Raw genomic sequence first — 13,325 nt, 5'->3', positions numbered from 1 at the left:
TTATACTAAGTATAAAAAGGTTTTATAAAAATGGGGAGAGTTTGATGATATAAGGTTCTGTTCGAACCGCATTTCCTTTCTCAGTAAAGGGTTGACAAGCCTAATATCGGGTTTGGAAAGGACAATACTAAGTATTGGTAGACTGGGACGCTAGTTTTGTACTAAAACTTTGGTCCGCTCATACGAAGTACTTGTCACCTGTACGGATCTAGCCGGACTTATACGGTTCAGGGTCGCTACATAGTCAATAAATTAAGTTGTGTAAACTGCTCATAGGTCTAAAACATACCTAGCCAACAAATTAGGTTGTGTAATCTCGATCATGCAAATATTTTATTTTAGTTTGTTCATACGAACATGTAGCCTTTGTCGGTGACAAGAGAGAATCTCCATAAATCTCTATAAAATATGCTTAGTCACCAAGTCTTACAACTCCATAAAATATGCTTGGTCACCTATGCTTTACGCATCAGCCAAAAACTCCAAACCTAAAGCTGCTCATAAAAGGTTAGGGTTTTTGTAAAAAAATTTGTTTTTTACTTTTTGATGAAATTCTTAAGTTCAATGTTATAACCTTTGGCTTTTCCAGATCTTCTTCAAGGTGTCCCGTGTCCGTGCCGATGATGTACATGAAAATTTTTTAAATACTTGGCTAACGAATTCATTTTTGTTATTCGAAATAGTTTTTGTCATTTAAAATATCTAATCTTAATATTAATATATTCTTACCTTTATGCCATCAGAACCAATATAATAAATTAATTAAATTTATTGAATTTTTATTATTTCTTACGCACTCAATATGGTTTATAGATGTAAGAAACCTATTACCCTCGAATAATGATGAAGATCTGAAAAGTATTTTCTTCACGGTCTTTCTCTCTATATTATAAAATAGCACAGAGAGAGGATCGTTAAGAAGAGTAAACAGTAACCATACGGCTTCATTTTCGTGAGTCTTCCAAAAACGCATAATAGCATGATTATAATCCAAACCAACATCTGGAAACTGGTGAAACTGTCTTGACCATCTATGTTTTGTGGAGTCATCTAAAAGCCTGAATTCAAAACTCTTCATATGGTCGAGAGTTACATGAGAACCCAACTTCTCATTGACGTTGAATAGAGTTGACATGTCCTTGTACGTGTTCTCCCATTGTGTCATCGAAAGTGTACTGTCGAAATACTTGATAGATGTGAACTTCTCAGAGTTCACATCGAAATCAATTACCATAGAAATCCCGGCACTGACCATTTGGGCAGCTGGATAAAAATATATGGCCACCGATGCATATCGGATTATGATTTATAGGAAAATGTTCTATGCAACAATGGATATTTCTCAACAAAAATCTTCTCCACCCCTTAATGTCAGATATTGATAAAGTTTAGATACTGCGTTGCCGTTCCTAACAGGGCCGTTGTTGTCATGGACAAAACTTTGTGATGAGACTAAAAATCTCATCTATCTGATGTGGGACAAAGTTACAAAAGGTAGGGGAATTTTTAGTTGTTTCACATCGACAATTACGATATATTTAGCCAACATTATAAAATAGTAAAAACTTAAATTCTTGTTTTTATTGATTGTTTATAAACAAAAAACAAAATCACTATCTTCATATAATTAAAAGAGAAATACAAAATAAAAAAGAAAATTATTAGAAATGGCCTCTCATTGTTAGCCTTTTTAAAAAAATACTCGCTCTTCTATGCCATTTTAATTTATGCACTCTTCTAATTTTTAATAACCATTTTACCCCTATTTGAAAAATAAATAAATCAGCAAAATGAAAAATTGAATTTTTCCGCCAAAAAAAATTCCGACAGATTTTCCCACTAAAAAAATTACAACATATTTTTCCGCCAAAAAAATTCTCGACAAAAAATTTCCCCAGTCAAAACTTTCTACAAAAATTTTAACATTTCGTTTCTAATTTTCTTAGAATTGTGTGGGGACTATTTATAAAATGCATATCCTTGCAAAATACAAATATAAAAATCAGCTAGTTATTGTAAACCAAAAAATATAATTATTGCAAAATGTTTTTGTTGCGTTTAATTTTGATTTAGAATTTATATGCTTGAGATAACTATCATAAAAGGCGTTGTTTATTTTTATACACAACTAAGACACAATCCATATTTCAACCTAAACAAACAAACCTTTTAAATAATCTACATAAGTCCTGTCCTTTTCTCGATTGCAGCGATCGGAGTTAGCGACCGAAAAAAACACTGAGTTTCTGTCGCTAAAACTAATCCAACGACAGATTAAAGAAGACTATGGCATTAATTTTGGAAAACGTGGTGTTGCCAGTGAACGCTGGTTTTTACAGCGACTCCATCTCCGCTCGTTTTTGTCTTTTATAAAACTATAACTATCGCTGCTTTTCTCTACATGGACCTTTTCTTTTAAGTAAAGCATTTGGGCTTTTAATTTTTTTTTTTGTCGCTGTCGCTAGTTCAGCGATTAAGAAAAAAACACGGCCATATACTTCTAACCAGAAGTCAAAATCAGCATTGACAGAAACTATGATACTCATACCGTTAGTTTATACCGAGTCATATGCCAAATGTTGAATTTTTGCTGAGTCAGATGCTACGTGATGACTTCTATTGATTTGGATGCTTCGTGTTACTAAAAAATATTATTTGTTTTAATTCTTTTTTTTTTTTTAATTATACTTTTTTTTGTTTACAATTATTGATTCTACTAATCGTTATACATGGATTAGTTTGGAAGATTATATAACATAATCATGTTTAATTCCACAGAAAATTATATAATATATACATATAATTATGTTTATTCATCGATTTTATGTATCAAATTTATAAAAACTACACAAAATTCATATTTCTTTAGATTTTGAAGTATTTAGTTTTTAATGCTATAACCAAGAATTCAAAGATCGACGGCGGATGTTTTTTCTCCATCTATGCTCTGCGATATTTGAGTGATGTTATTGCACTTACGTGATGGGAGTTCCTCAAAAAAAAAAAATTCCATCAAATTTGTGATGATTATGAATGATGACCTTTGTGTGTGTGTCTCGTTTTTTTTTTTTGTATCTTGTTACTCTGACCAAGTGTATATTTTTTTCCCCAAATATAATTCATTTATTTTTCTCAATAGAGACTTTTGTATAAAGTGATAATCCTCAATTTCAGAGAACGATTGCGTATAAACTTTGAGAAACTAGAAAAATCGATTTCTACTCTCTGATATCGACGTAAATATTTGATGCCTAAAAATCGATGAATAAACATTTACTTGCTTTGCACAAAAAAAAAACATTTACTTGCAATTCTCTTTTTTCTTTAAAGCTCCTTGACGTTATTTCAGGTGTTAGGGTTTTTTTAATATTTTTCCGTAAAACGACGTCGTTTGTGCTTCAATCTCTTCTTCCTCCCAAACGAGACTCAGAGAACAACAAGCACGAATTTAATTTTAGTCCTCCGGTCGAATCTGAAAACCAAAACAGCTCTTCTCAATTTTTCCCCAATTGGTGTTACCCTTCTCCCAAATTTCACGACTTTAATTCTTCTGGGTTCTTCGCAACACTCACGTAAGCTCCTCTTTCTCTCTTTTGCTTTCTACTCTTTCTGGGTTTCTCTGTCTCGTAACAAACAATCGGAGAGTGATAGATGCAAAAGTCCTCCTTTTTATATGTAAGTTAGTGTCGGAAGAAGATCTCCAAACACTGGTTTTGCTTTGATTTCTTACCAATAATGGTACTTTTGTTATGTAGTGTGTGTAGTCTATGAAGATGGGAAACATTTGTGTGAAATTGGAATTTTTCTCTACTAAGTGAAGGTTATGGATATTCATTTGGTTGAAGAAGGTGTGTCAATGGGGAATCATGTGATAGGAGATGAAGCAGATGCTGAACCTAGTGATTGCAGTGGACCGAATACAATGGAGAATTCGTTGGGAGTTCAAGAAGAGATTGGAATTGCAGAGCCATATGTTGGTATGGAGTTTATTTCAGAAAAAGAAGCTAAATCTTTCTATGATGAGTATTCGAGGCAGCTTGGTTTTACTTCCAAGCTTCTTCCTAGAACTGATGGGTCTGTTAGTGTTCGGGAATTTGTATGTAGTAGTAAAAGGTCAAAGAGAAGGCTTGCTGAGAGTTGTGATGCTATGGTTAGGATAGAATTGCAAGCTCATGATAAATGGGTTGTTACAAAGTTTGTTAAAGAGCATACTCATGGATTGGCAAGTTCTAATACGCTTCACTGTCTTCGCCCTCGTAGGCATTTTGCAAATTCGGAAAAATCTAATTATCAACAAGGGGTGAATGTGCCTAGTGGTACGATGTATGTTTCTATAGATGCTAATAGCAGAGGTGCTAGAAGTGCGTCCAAGGATTCAATTAGAGGTGTGAATTATGGATCTATGGCTACAAACACGAAGAGAACAATTGGACGGGATGCGCATAATCTGTTGGAGTATTTTAAGAGGATGCAGGCAGAGAACCCTGGCTTTTTCTATGCGATTCAGCTTGATGAAGATAATCAGATGACAAATGTATTTTGGGCAGATTCGAGATCTAGGATTGCTTACACTCATTTTGGCGACACGGTCACCCTAGATACGAGATACAGGTGTAATCAGTTTCGGGTTCCTTTTGCGCCGTTTACTGGGGTGAATCATCATGGTCAGACTATCCTATTTGGCTGTGCACTTATATTGGACGAGTCTGACACTTCATTTATTTGGCTATTCAAGACTTTTTTAACAGCAATGAGAGATCAACCGCCCGTCTCTTTGGTAACTGATCAAGATAGAGCCATACAGATTGCTGTTGCTCAGGTATTTCCAGGTGCTCGTCACTGTATTAATAAGTGGGATGTGCTAAGAGAAGGTCAGGAAAAGCTGGCTCATGTGTGTCTTGCGTATCCCAGTTTTCAGATGGAGCTATATAATTGTATCAACTTCACCGAAACGATCGATGAGTTTGAATTGTCCTGGAGTTCCATTATTGAAAAGTATGACTTAGGAAGACATGAATGGCTTAGTTCCTTATATAATGCTCGAGCTCAGTGGGTACCTGTTTATTTCCGGGATTCGTTTTTCGCTGCAGTATTTCCTAGCCAAGGTTATTCAGGTTCCCTTTTCGATGGATATGTGAATCAGCAGACAACCCTTCCGATGTTCTTTAGGCTGTACGAAAGGGCTATGGAGAGCTGGTTCGAGATGGAGATTGAAGCAGATCTTGATACTGTCAACACACCCCCAGTCTTGAAGACGCCATCACCCATGGAGAATCAGGCTGCAAATCTCTTTACAAGGAAAATTTTTGGAAAGTTCCAGGAAGAGTTGGTAGAGACATTCGCTCACACTGCAAACAGAATTGAAGATGATGGTAATACCTGCACATTTAGGGTTGCAAATTTTGAAAATGACAACAAAGCTTATATAGTAACGTTTTGCTACCCTGAAATGAGAGCAAATTGCAGCTGTCAAATGTTTGAGCACTCCGGCATACTCTGCCGACATGTTTTGACAGTGTTTACTGTCACAAATATACTCACTTTGCCACCACATTATATTTTGAGACGGTGGACAAGAAATGCCAAGAGCATGGTAGAGTTGGATGAGCTTGTCAGTGAAAATGGGCATGATAGCTTGATACACCGCTATAATCATTTATGTCGTGAGGCCATCAAGTATGCTGAGGAAGGGGCAATTTCAGCTGAAGCTTATAATATTGCTTTAGGGGCACTCAGAGAAGGTGGGAAGAAGGTTTCAGTTGTCAGAAAAAATATAAGTAGAGCTGCACCTCCTAGCTCACATAATGGTGGAATTGGTAGTGGTGACAAGACCTCACTATCAGCTGCTGATACAACCCCTTTGCTGTGGCCTCGCGAGGATGAAATGATACGCAGATTTAACCTTAACGATGGTGGGGCCAGAGCTCAATCTGTTGCTGATCTGAATCTGCCGCGTATGGCACCAGTGTCGCTTCACCGAGATGATGGTGCTCCTGAGAATATGGTACCCAGGGGAAACCTTTCACAGACTTATTTCTTTGATTCTGTTGGTGTTGGTCGGTAATTGGATTTGCTTTGTCTTACAGGTAGCTCTTCCTTGTCTGAAGTCAATGACTTGGGGAATGGAGAGTAAAAATACAATGCCGGGTGGTAGAGTTGCAGTTATCAATTTAAAGGTGTGCATTATATGAACCAGTAACTTTTACTGAAAGTTGGTCTGATGGGATGTTTCATCTAAAAAGAGATTAGATCTCTAAGCATAATGTGATCTTGAAGATTTGAACAATTGACATTGCCTTTTTGGCAAACTTAGTGGCTATAGTGTAGGGATATCGAATTTGTGGCCATTAATAGTCTTTCTGCTTCCTGCAAAAAATTAGTTGACCGCTGTAGTGAGGATTCTTTTTCATGATGTTTTCAGTTGCACGATTACAGAAAGTTTCCCTCAGCAGACATGGATGTCAAATTTCAGCTGTCTAGCGTCACACTTGAACCCATGTTAAGGTCCATGGCTTACATTAGCGAGCAACTTTCATCTCCAGCCAATAGAGTAGCTGTCATTAATTTGAAGGTATGCCTTTTACACACTCTAGGCTTCTAGCTTCTCATGTAGTCTTCAGTTGACGAGACGAAGGTCTTTTTAATTTATTGATTGTCTTTGGTTTGTTCTAACATAGATTCCATATACAGTGTTAAAAAATCTTCTTTTGTTTTTCTTACTCCAGCTTCAAGATACTGAGACAACAACAGGAGAATCAGAGGTAAAATTTCAGGTGTCCCGGGATACATTAGGTGCAATGTTGAGATCGATGGCCTATATCCGTGAGCAGCTCTCAATCGTTGTAGGCACACTCCCTTTCAATCCCTTTTTCTTTTTGTTCCAAGTAGTAGCTATTAATTAATTAGAAGGCCAATGATAGTTGAATTAGTAACAGCAACCAATTAGGTTCGTATCGACCTATAACTATTCCTGAACTATTACTTGGTCTGTGTATTGTCTTATCGAGGATCTAAACGGTACCTTACATTTGCAGGGAGAGCTGCATACAGAACCTCAAGCAAAGAAACAACGCAAGTGATGTTGAGAGAGAAACAACCGCGGCAAAAGAAAACTTCGGGAAAATGGTTGTTAACCTCATTAGAGTTTGTCTGTTTGATCTCTGTGATTGGTGTTGTTAGATTGACAATACAGCGTCTTATGTGTAACATACGTGTAAGTGTTACGACATCTACGCAAGTGTGTAGAAACTGGTGGGCATCGAGCCAGGCTTTTGAAGTGTATATATCCTTCTTATCTAGACATTGAACCCAACCCATCCTTAGCTGAGATCTATTGTGATTCTTGTGGATAGTCATTGGTTTGACTGCAGATTAGATCTAATGGCAATAAATTTTCATAATGTAGCACTTTTGAGGAGAGCTTAGAGTACGGATAACAAACAATGTTGATAAAACGGATTATTCAATACAAGAAATTCGCATGCCATTTATGTAATTGTCGAACAGAATTAGTAAGCACATGAAAATCAATAAGGAGTGCGTATTTTACGCTTTAGTGAGTGAAAATTGGGAGGAACAAGAAATAATGATACATCAAAGGCATAGAATTGCCACAATCCTCGAGCTCGCCTTCTAAGACTGATTCCCTTTAAACCCAAACCCAAACGGGTAAACTCGGCATCTCTCTAGCTCCCTCTCTAGCCCTTTCTTGTCTACAAGCTCCTGTAATCGATAACGGTCACCTCTTCCTCTGGAGCATCTAGGTCTTGGTAACTGCACCATTTTCTCTTACATTAGTATTTTAGGGACAATGCACTCTCGATCATATTTCCAAAGGGGACTTATAGCGTAGAGTGAACCATGTTACCTGCGTAGCCGTCTAGGGTCCTGTCTAAAGGCCGGAGACAAAAGAAAAGGGGCGGGTCCACCTCTCCCGCTACCTTCAAAAGGAGGGTTGTTGGGTCCACTTGGGTCCCTGAACATCTGCATAGCAACCTCAGGTGGTGCTGGTACAAATGGTCCCAGTGGCCTGACCACATCATCATTCAGACAAGTTAAGATCATTGATTCAATACAGTAACTATTTTACTCTCAAAACAAGATCGTTAGGGGAGTGAGTAATCTTTATTAAACCTACCCGGCACCGGGAACAGGCATCAGCATTGGTGGTGGGTTTATATCCGATAAGAAGGGAGGAACATGAACGCCACCTTGTCCACCAAATGCATCGTACCCAAGTTCCCCAGGATTTCCACCATCATTATCCCCTCTCTGTTGATCTTCTGACCGTTCATTTCTGTCATTTCCATTGGCACGTCCATCACGCTCCCTGCGTCCACCTCGATCATCCCTCAGTCTGTTCTCCATGCTGGGTTTACGTCTTATAGGTCTATCTCTCTGTCGAAAGTATATTTAACCCGCGTGAATAAAACTCAAACCAAGCTAAACAAGTGACAACCCAAAAGTACAGACTAGTCAACACTCCACTAAATGTAAAAAGAAGATCATGTACCGGGCCAGATTGCTGCGTGGCTGGTTGTCCTCCTGGAGCATTAGGATCACTGCAAATGGCACATAAATTTTTAATTACGAACCTGTCGAAACGACAGTAGAATAATCCAAGAGAAAAAGCCTACATACTTCATATAGTTCTGAAAATACAGTTCTTCCCGAACTTTGGTAGTCAGCTCTGTGACAAGCTCAGTGTGTTTCAGCTTGAGATGCTTGTACACAAATTCAGCAGCATGAAACAGCTTCGTGCACCCCTTGGCTCCACAACCATATTTCCAACCATACTTCTCATCTCTAATCTTTCGGACATGTGGATCTAAAGCTTCCGTAGCGGCAGCATCTATCTTCTCTTTGGCAGCCATCACTTCCAAGGGATCTTGACCTTTCAACCTCTCTTGCCAATGAGAGTCAAATTTACTTTCACTCTCATCTCCTTTTGCATCAGAACCTTTTCCTTCAGCTCTCACATGCCTCAAACCCTTAGCTTCATTTGTTTCAACCTTTCCGTAATAGTCCACACCATGAACAAGCCAGAGATATGTAACAAGCGTGTCAAGTAATTCAACACCCTCAAGGCCTTTCACAGATGTCAACCCCCTTATGATTACAACTGGACCAGTCGAACCACTGTGTAACTTTTCTCTACCCGATTTTTCAGTTTCTGAACCTTGTAAAACATTTTCCTCAATTTTTTTCTCAAAGTCTAGCTTACGCACAAGGGCTTGTGTTTGTTCAACGTCAGTCAGGATTCTCTTTGGATCAGAGGTGAAACTGGGTGCTTTCGGTGCGGCTGAAAGAAGTTCAGTCTCTTTAGATCCCCCCATACCATGTCTTTTTCTTTTACCACCACCAGCGGCTTCATCCTCAGAATTTGGCTCACTGGTCCGGCCGGATTTATTCAATGCTGTCACTGCAGGACCTCTGGAACAGAAGGGAAACTGTGAGCGTTAGGGATGACAGAATCGTGATCATAGTCACACATGTGGAGTAAAGGCCAAGGAATGATCTTACAAATCTAGTGTCCCGCTTTGTAAATCAAGTAAGAAATCCTTTGCCACCTTCTGTGCAAGGTCATTCCTCCTGAAAATTTTCAAAGGAATATATATACATTTGAACAATTTCTTTAATGAAAAGAAAATTAAAATAACAAAATCAAGACTACCCTGATGTATAGTATTAATATTACACTATTCAGGCACTAACACCGAATCAAATTGCTTCAAATGACTCTTGAACTCACCTTTCTATGACAGAGAGTAAGTTTGTTGGATGATATTTATTTTTTAACCTGGTAGATGCGCAACATAGATACACATGTTATTAGGCTAGCTTGCAGAATATCCCAGAAGAATATAAAAGATGGAAAAAGATAGTGAAATCACCAGTCTTCCTCTTTATGAGTGTTAAAAAAAGCACGTTTCTGTGTTGTGATATACTCTGACTTATATTCTTGATACCTGCATCAGGAAAAAAAGGTATTACCCCAGCAGCTTTACACCACAACTGAGTAAGCACCAAGACTATGATGCAGTTATAACAATACCTGCGTTCAGCTTCTGATGGCAATATATCATCTTCCAACTCCTGGATAAATTGTTTGTATGACATCAATCCATCCCTGGATAAGGAAATTACAACGGGTATGTATCGTTAAATGCAACAGCAAGGGAGTCTACAGACAGCATTAGTTGTGTGCCACTATAATGGTGTCTCTCAAACGTTCACTCTAACTTTCCGGAGCTATAAGGAAAAAAGCATATCTGCCTCATCGAAGATAGAACATTTTATAAGGGATGTATCTTCCATTCATTGAGCACCATTAGATAGTTCGTAACTCTTAGTTTCCATTTACAAGATTAAAAATTCACTACCCAGAATCAATACGCCATAGGAAGGAACTTTAACCTTTGAGTATTTCCACTGTTGGAAGCATCACCATAACCTCCACGTCCTCCCTCCCAGTCTGCCAAAAGAAATACACAAAACAAAATGTAGATATTGATATCTCTCCTTTAAAACAGATGGCTTGTTCACAAATAGAATTGTGAATTAGTTACTCAAACTGTTGACTATCCACAGAATATAGACTATAGAGAGAAACTTTCGAAGCTATGACAATGAACTACGCTAGACAAATGAACCAGAAGCCCCAATTTACAAGAAAACCCAATGACAGTCATCTTACATCTCACAAGTCATAAAACCAGATGCAAAAGCGGTAATACTAATTCTCACAACTTTAAAAACGTTTGAGCAACAGATGTCTCACCTTGATAGCGACCCATAAAGCGGCCATGAGGCCTTTCATCACCATAATTAGGCCTCCCACCCATTTCACGGTCATATCCTCCACCATGGTCATATCCAAATCTAGCATGCAAAGAGTGAATTAGAGTACATTAGGAAATCTCGAAAACGATGGGATATAACAATCATTGATACTAACGTGATCTGATCTCCAATAGAACTATAAGTGATGCACTTTTCTATTCTCAGCTAAGCAACAATGCAACTTATATTATCCTTCTAGAACAAAACAGTTCCCATATGACTTTGAATTGTAATTCCAATTGAAGTGTGAGCATTGGAGATGAAGATTACCTTCTATCGGGTGGTCCATAGCCACCACGAGGACTGCCACGGCGAGCATCATAACCATTATCATCCCTCCGATAACGCTTATGAGGAGGCGAACGACGCTGAGGAGGAGAGTGCCGCCTATCTCTGTACGGTGGCGGAGGACTCAAGCTAGGCCGTCTCTTATAATCCCTACGAGGCGGTGGGAGAGGCGAACGGTCACGGTCACGGCGATTAGGAGGAGGACGTTCGATGTCTCGGTCTCGTGAATCTCTCTCACGGCGTTGCGGAGGCTGTTGCTGGTCTTGTTCCTGTTCTTGCTGCGGTAGAGAGGAAGAAGGCGGTGGAGGAGGTGGTGAGGAAGAGGTAGATTTCTCGGGGAGACGGTTATCGACGGCGGAATCAGACGGAGGAAGAGTAATATCGGCCATTTGGAGGAGATGAGATGATCGGAACCCTAAATCGGGAAATCGAAGATACACTTAAAAGCCTCTCTCTATACCTTTACGGGTTCTGCTGCTGTTACTGTGAGCTTTTTTATTCGACTTGGCCTTACTCTCAGAGGCCCATCTTCGTCTTCATGAAATATTTAAGGGTTTTTCTAATTTTTTTACTTTTTTCTTCTTTAGTATTTTTTTTTTTGGCAATATAAATATGGAGAATTGCAGGCTATAACCAACAAAAAAACTTTATTTAACAAAATAACCATAGTGGGGATGTGCCTTTAGTCAAGTGGTTAAGTCCACATGACTCCGCCTTCCCCACCGGAGTTCGACTCCACTAAGTCGCGTTACCCCGCGTAGTAGGAATTGGCTATGGATCGGGCCTTGTCGATCCAAAAAAAAATAAATAAATAAAAATAAAATAAAATAATCATAGTAACTATCAAGAGGTGATATTCTTTGTATATTGTATATTATTGGTCATTTTACCCTTGTTGCATAACACAAAGTTGTCTTCTATCTCTGTCTCTTGATAACACCTTCTTCTTCTCTTTTTTTTTTTTTTTTTTTTTTTTTTTTTTTAAACTGAAATTATATTAATAAATCTCAGTTTGGGCTTTTGGGCCTACAAACGAAACCACCGTTACAAAAACAAGGAAAACGGAAACCTAACGCCGGCGACGGTACGAGACTCGGATCTTGCTGACGACCGGAGGCGAAAGAGTCAGCGGCACAATCTCCGGTGGATTCAAAGAGGACAGCTTTGTGGCAGCATCGGATAACACCTTCTGATATATCTTTCTTTTAATTCTTTTTTCCTTTTACATATCATTGTAAACGTAAGGTGAGGGTTATAGAGAAATAGAAAATCTGTTGGATGTTATAAACCACATTAGGATGGACTCCATAATCGTGGCCCATATTCTAGAGGGCCCATGTCCACGTTCTAGAAGACTTACTCAATGACGGTTTATATTAGTCTTAGTGGGCTTTGGGCTTTAGAGTTTCCTAGCCCAATTGGGATTTGTCTCCTCTATTGTGTATATATATATATGTTGTAACTCCATTCATTAATGATAAGAATACACGAGATTCATAACACGTTATCAGCACGACTTGCTCTTAACGAAAACCCTAAAACCCTAAATCTAAACTCGCCGAGCTCGTCCGCCGCCCGAAGCCACCAACCGCGGATCGCTTGCTTTGCTCCTTGACCGGCGATCTCCTCCTAGCACCATACACTCGTGACAAGTTGATAACCGAGGTCTTTAGCTCCCGGTTCTAGTCCATACAACCCCAAAAGGTGAAAGGTTACTAGAAAGCTTGTTATTGCTTATCCTATACTCGCAAATCGAAAACATCTTAACCTAGAATCCGAAACCCTAAAAGACATAAACCCTAAATTGAAAAACACTCTAATCGGATCAAAACCCTAAATTCTAAATCACGTTTGGTTGAGGTTACGCAGATTACATGGGTTGCGCAAATTACTTGCTTAGGGCGTTTTTAGTTTGATTGTTTCTGTGGTTGCATGCATGAATTGTTAAAGAGATAAAATCCCTCATGTTGCATAAACCCTAAAACCAAAATCGTAGTTAAAATAGGAAATCTTAAAACCCTAAAATCCTAATTAAAATAGGAAATCTTAAAACCCTAAAATCCTAGTTAAAATAGGAAATCTTAAAACCCTAAAATCCTAGTTAAAATAGGAAATCTTAAAACCCTAAAATCCTAGTTAAAATAGGAAATCTTAAAACCCTAAAATCCTAATTAAAATAGGAAATCTTAAAACCC

At 38.4% G+C, this 13,325-nt stretch overlaps 2 protein-coding genes across 4 annotated transcripts; one reads left to right on the top strand and one right to left on the bottom strand.

Annotated features, from left to right (window-relative positions):
- Positions 1-3,409: 3,409 nt before the first annotated feature.
- On the top strand, positions 3,410-7,316 carry LOC110228972 (protein FAR1-RELATED SEQUENCE 3). 3 transcript variants are annotated; one of them, XM_021027476.1, is made up of 6 exons: positions 3,410-3,572; positions 3,821-6,004; positions 6,087-6,176; positions 6,422-6,571; positions 6,726-6,842; positions 7,035-7,316. In XM_021027476.1, exons 2-6 carry the CDS (start codon positions 3,824-3,826, stop codon positions 7,077-7,079), a joined length of 2,583 nt encoding a protein of 860 aa, XP_020883135.1. In that variant the 5' UTR covers positions 3,410-3,572; positions 3,821-3,823; the 3' UTR covers positions 7,080-7,316. The 3 variants fall into 3 exon arrangements, with proteins under 3 accessions (XP_020883135.1, XP_020883134.1, XP_020883133.1); XM_021027475.1 differs by having other exon boundaries at positions 3,410-3,675; positions 3,756-6,004; XM_021027474.1 differs by having other exon boundaries at positions 3,411-3,572; positions 3,756-6,004.
- Positions 7,317-7,443: 127 nt separating this feature from the next.
- LOC9315128 (serrate RNA effector molecule) lies at positions 7,444-11,671 on the bottom strand. Its single transcript, XM_021027477.1, has 12 exons — positions 11,113-11,671; positions 10,781-10,881; positions 10,417-10,474; positions 10,055-10,129; positions 9,894-9,968; positions 9,752-9,799; positions 9,523-9,591; positions 8,641-9,432; positions 8,513-8,561; positions 8,138-8,397; positions 7,868-8,029; positions 7,444-7,773 (listed from the first exon to the last, which is right to left on the bottom strand). The coding sequence occupies exons 1-12, from the start codon at positions 11,517-11,519 to the stop codon at positions 7,713-7,715; spliced, it is 2,157 nt and encodes a 718-aa protein (XP_020883136.1). The 5' UTR covers positions 11,520-11,671; the 3' UTR covers positions 7,444-7,712.
- Between the last annotated feature and the right edge of the window lie 1,654 nt (positions 11,672-13,325).

The sequence above is a fragment of the Arabidopsis lyrata genome (genome assembly GCF_000004255.2).
Source record: "Arabidopsis lyrata subsp. lyrata unplaced genomic scaffold ARALYscaffold_4, whole genome shotgun sequence".
Lineage (NCBI taxonomy): Eukaryota > Viridiplantae > Streptophyta > Magnoliopsida > Brassicales > Brassicaceae > Arabidopsis > Arabidopsis lyrata.
The sequence above is the reverse complement of the archived record's forward strand: the minus strand, read 5'-3'. Positions and strand labels throughout refer to the sequence as shown.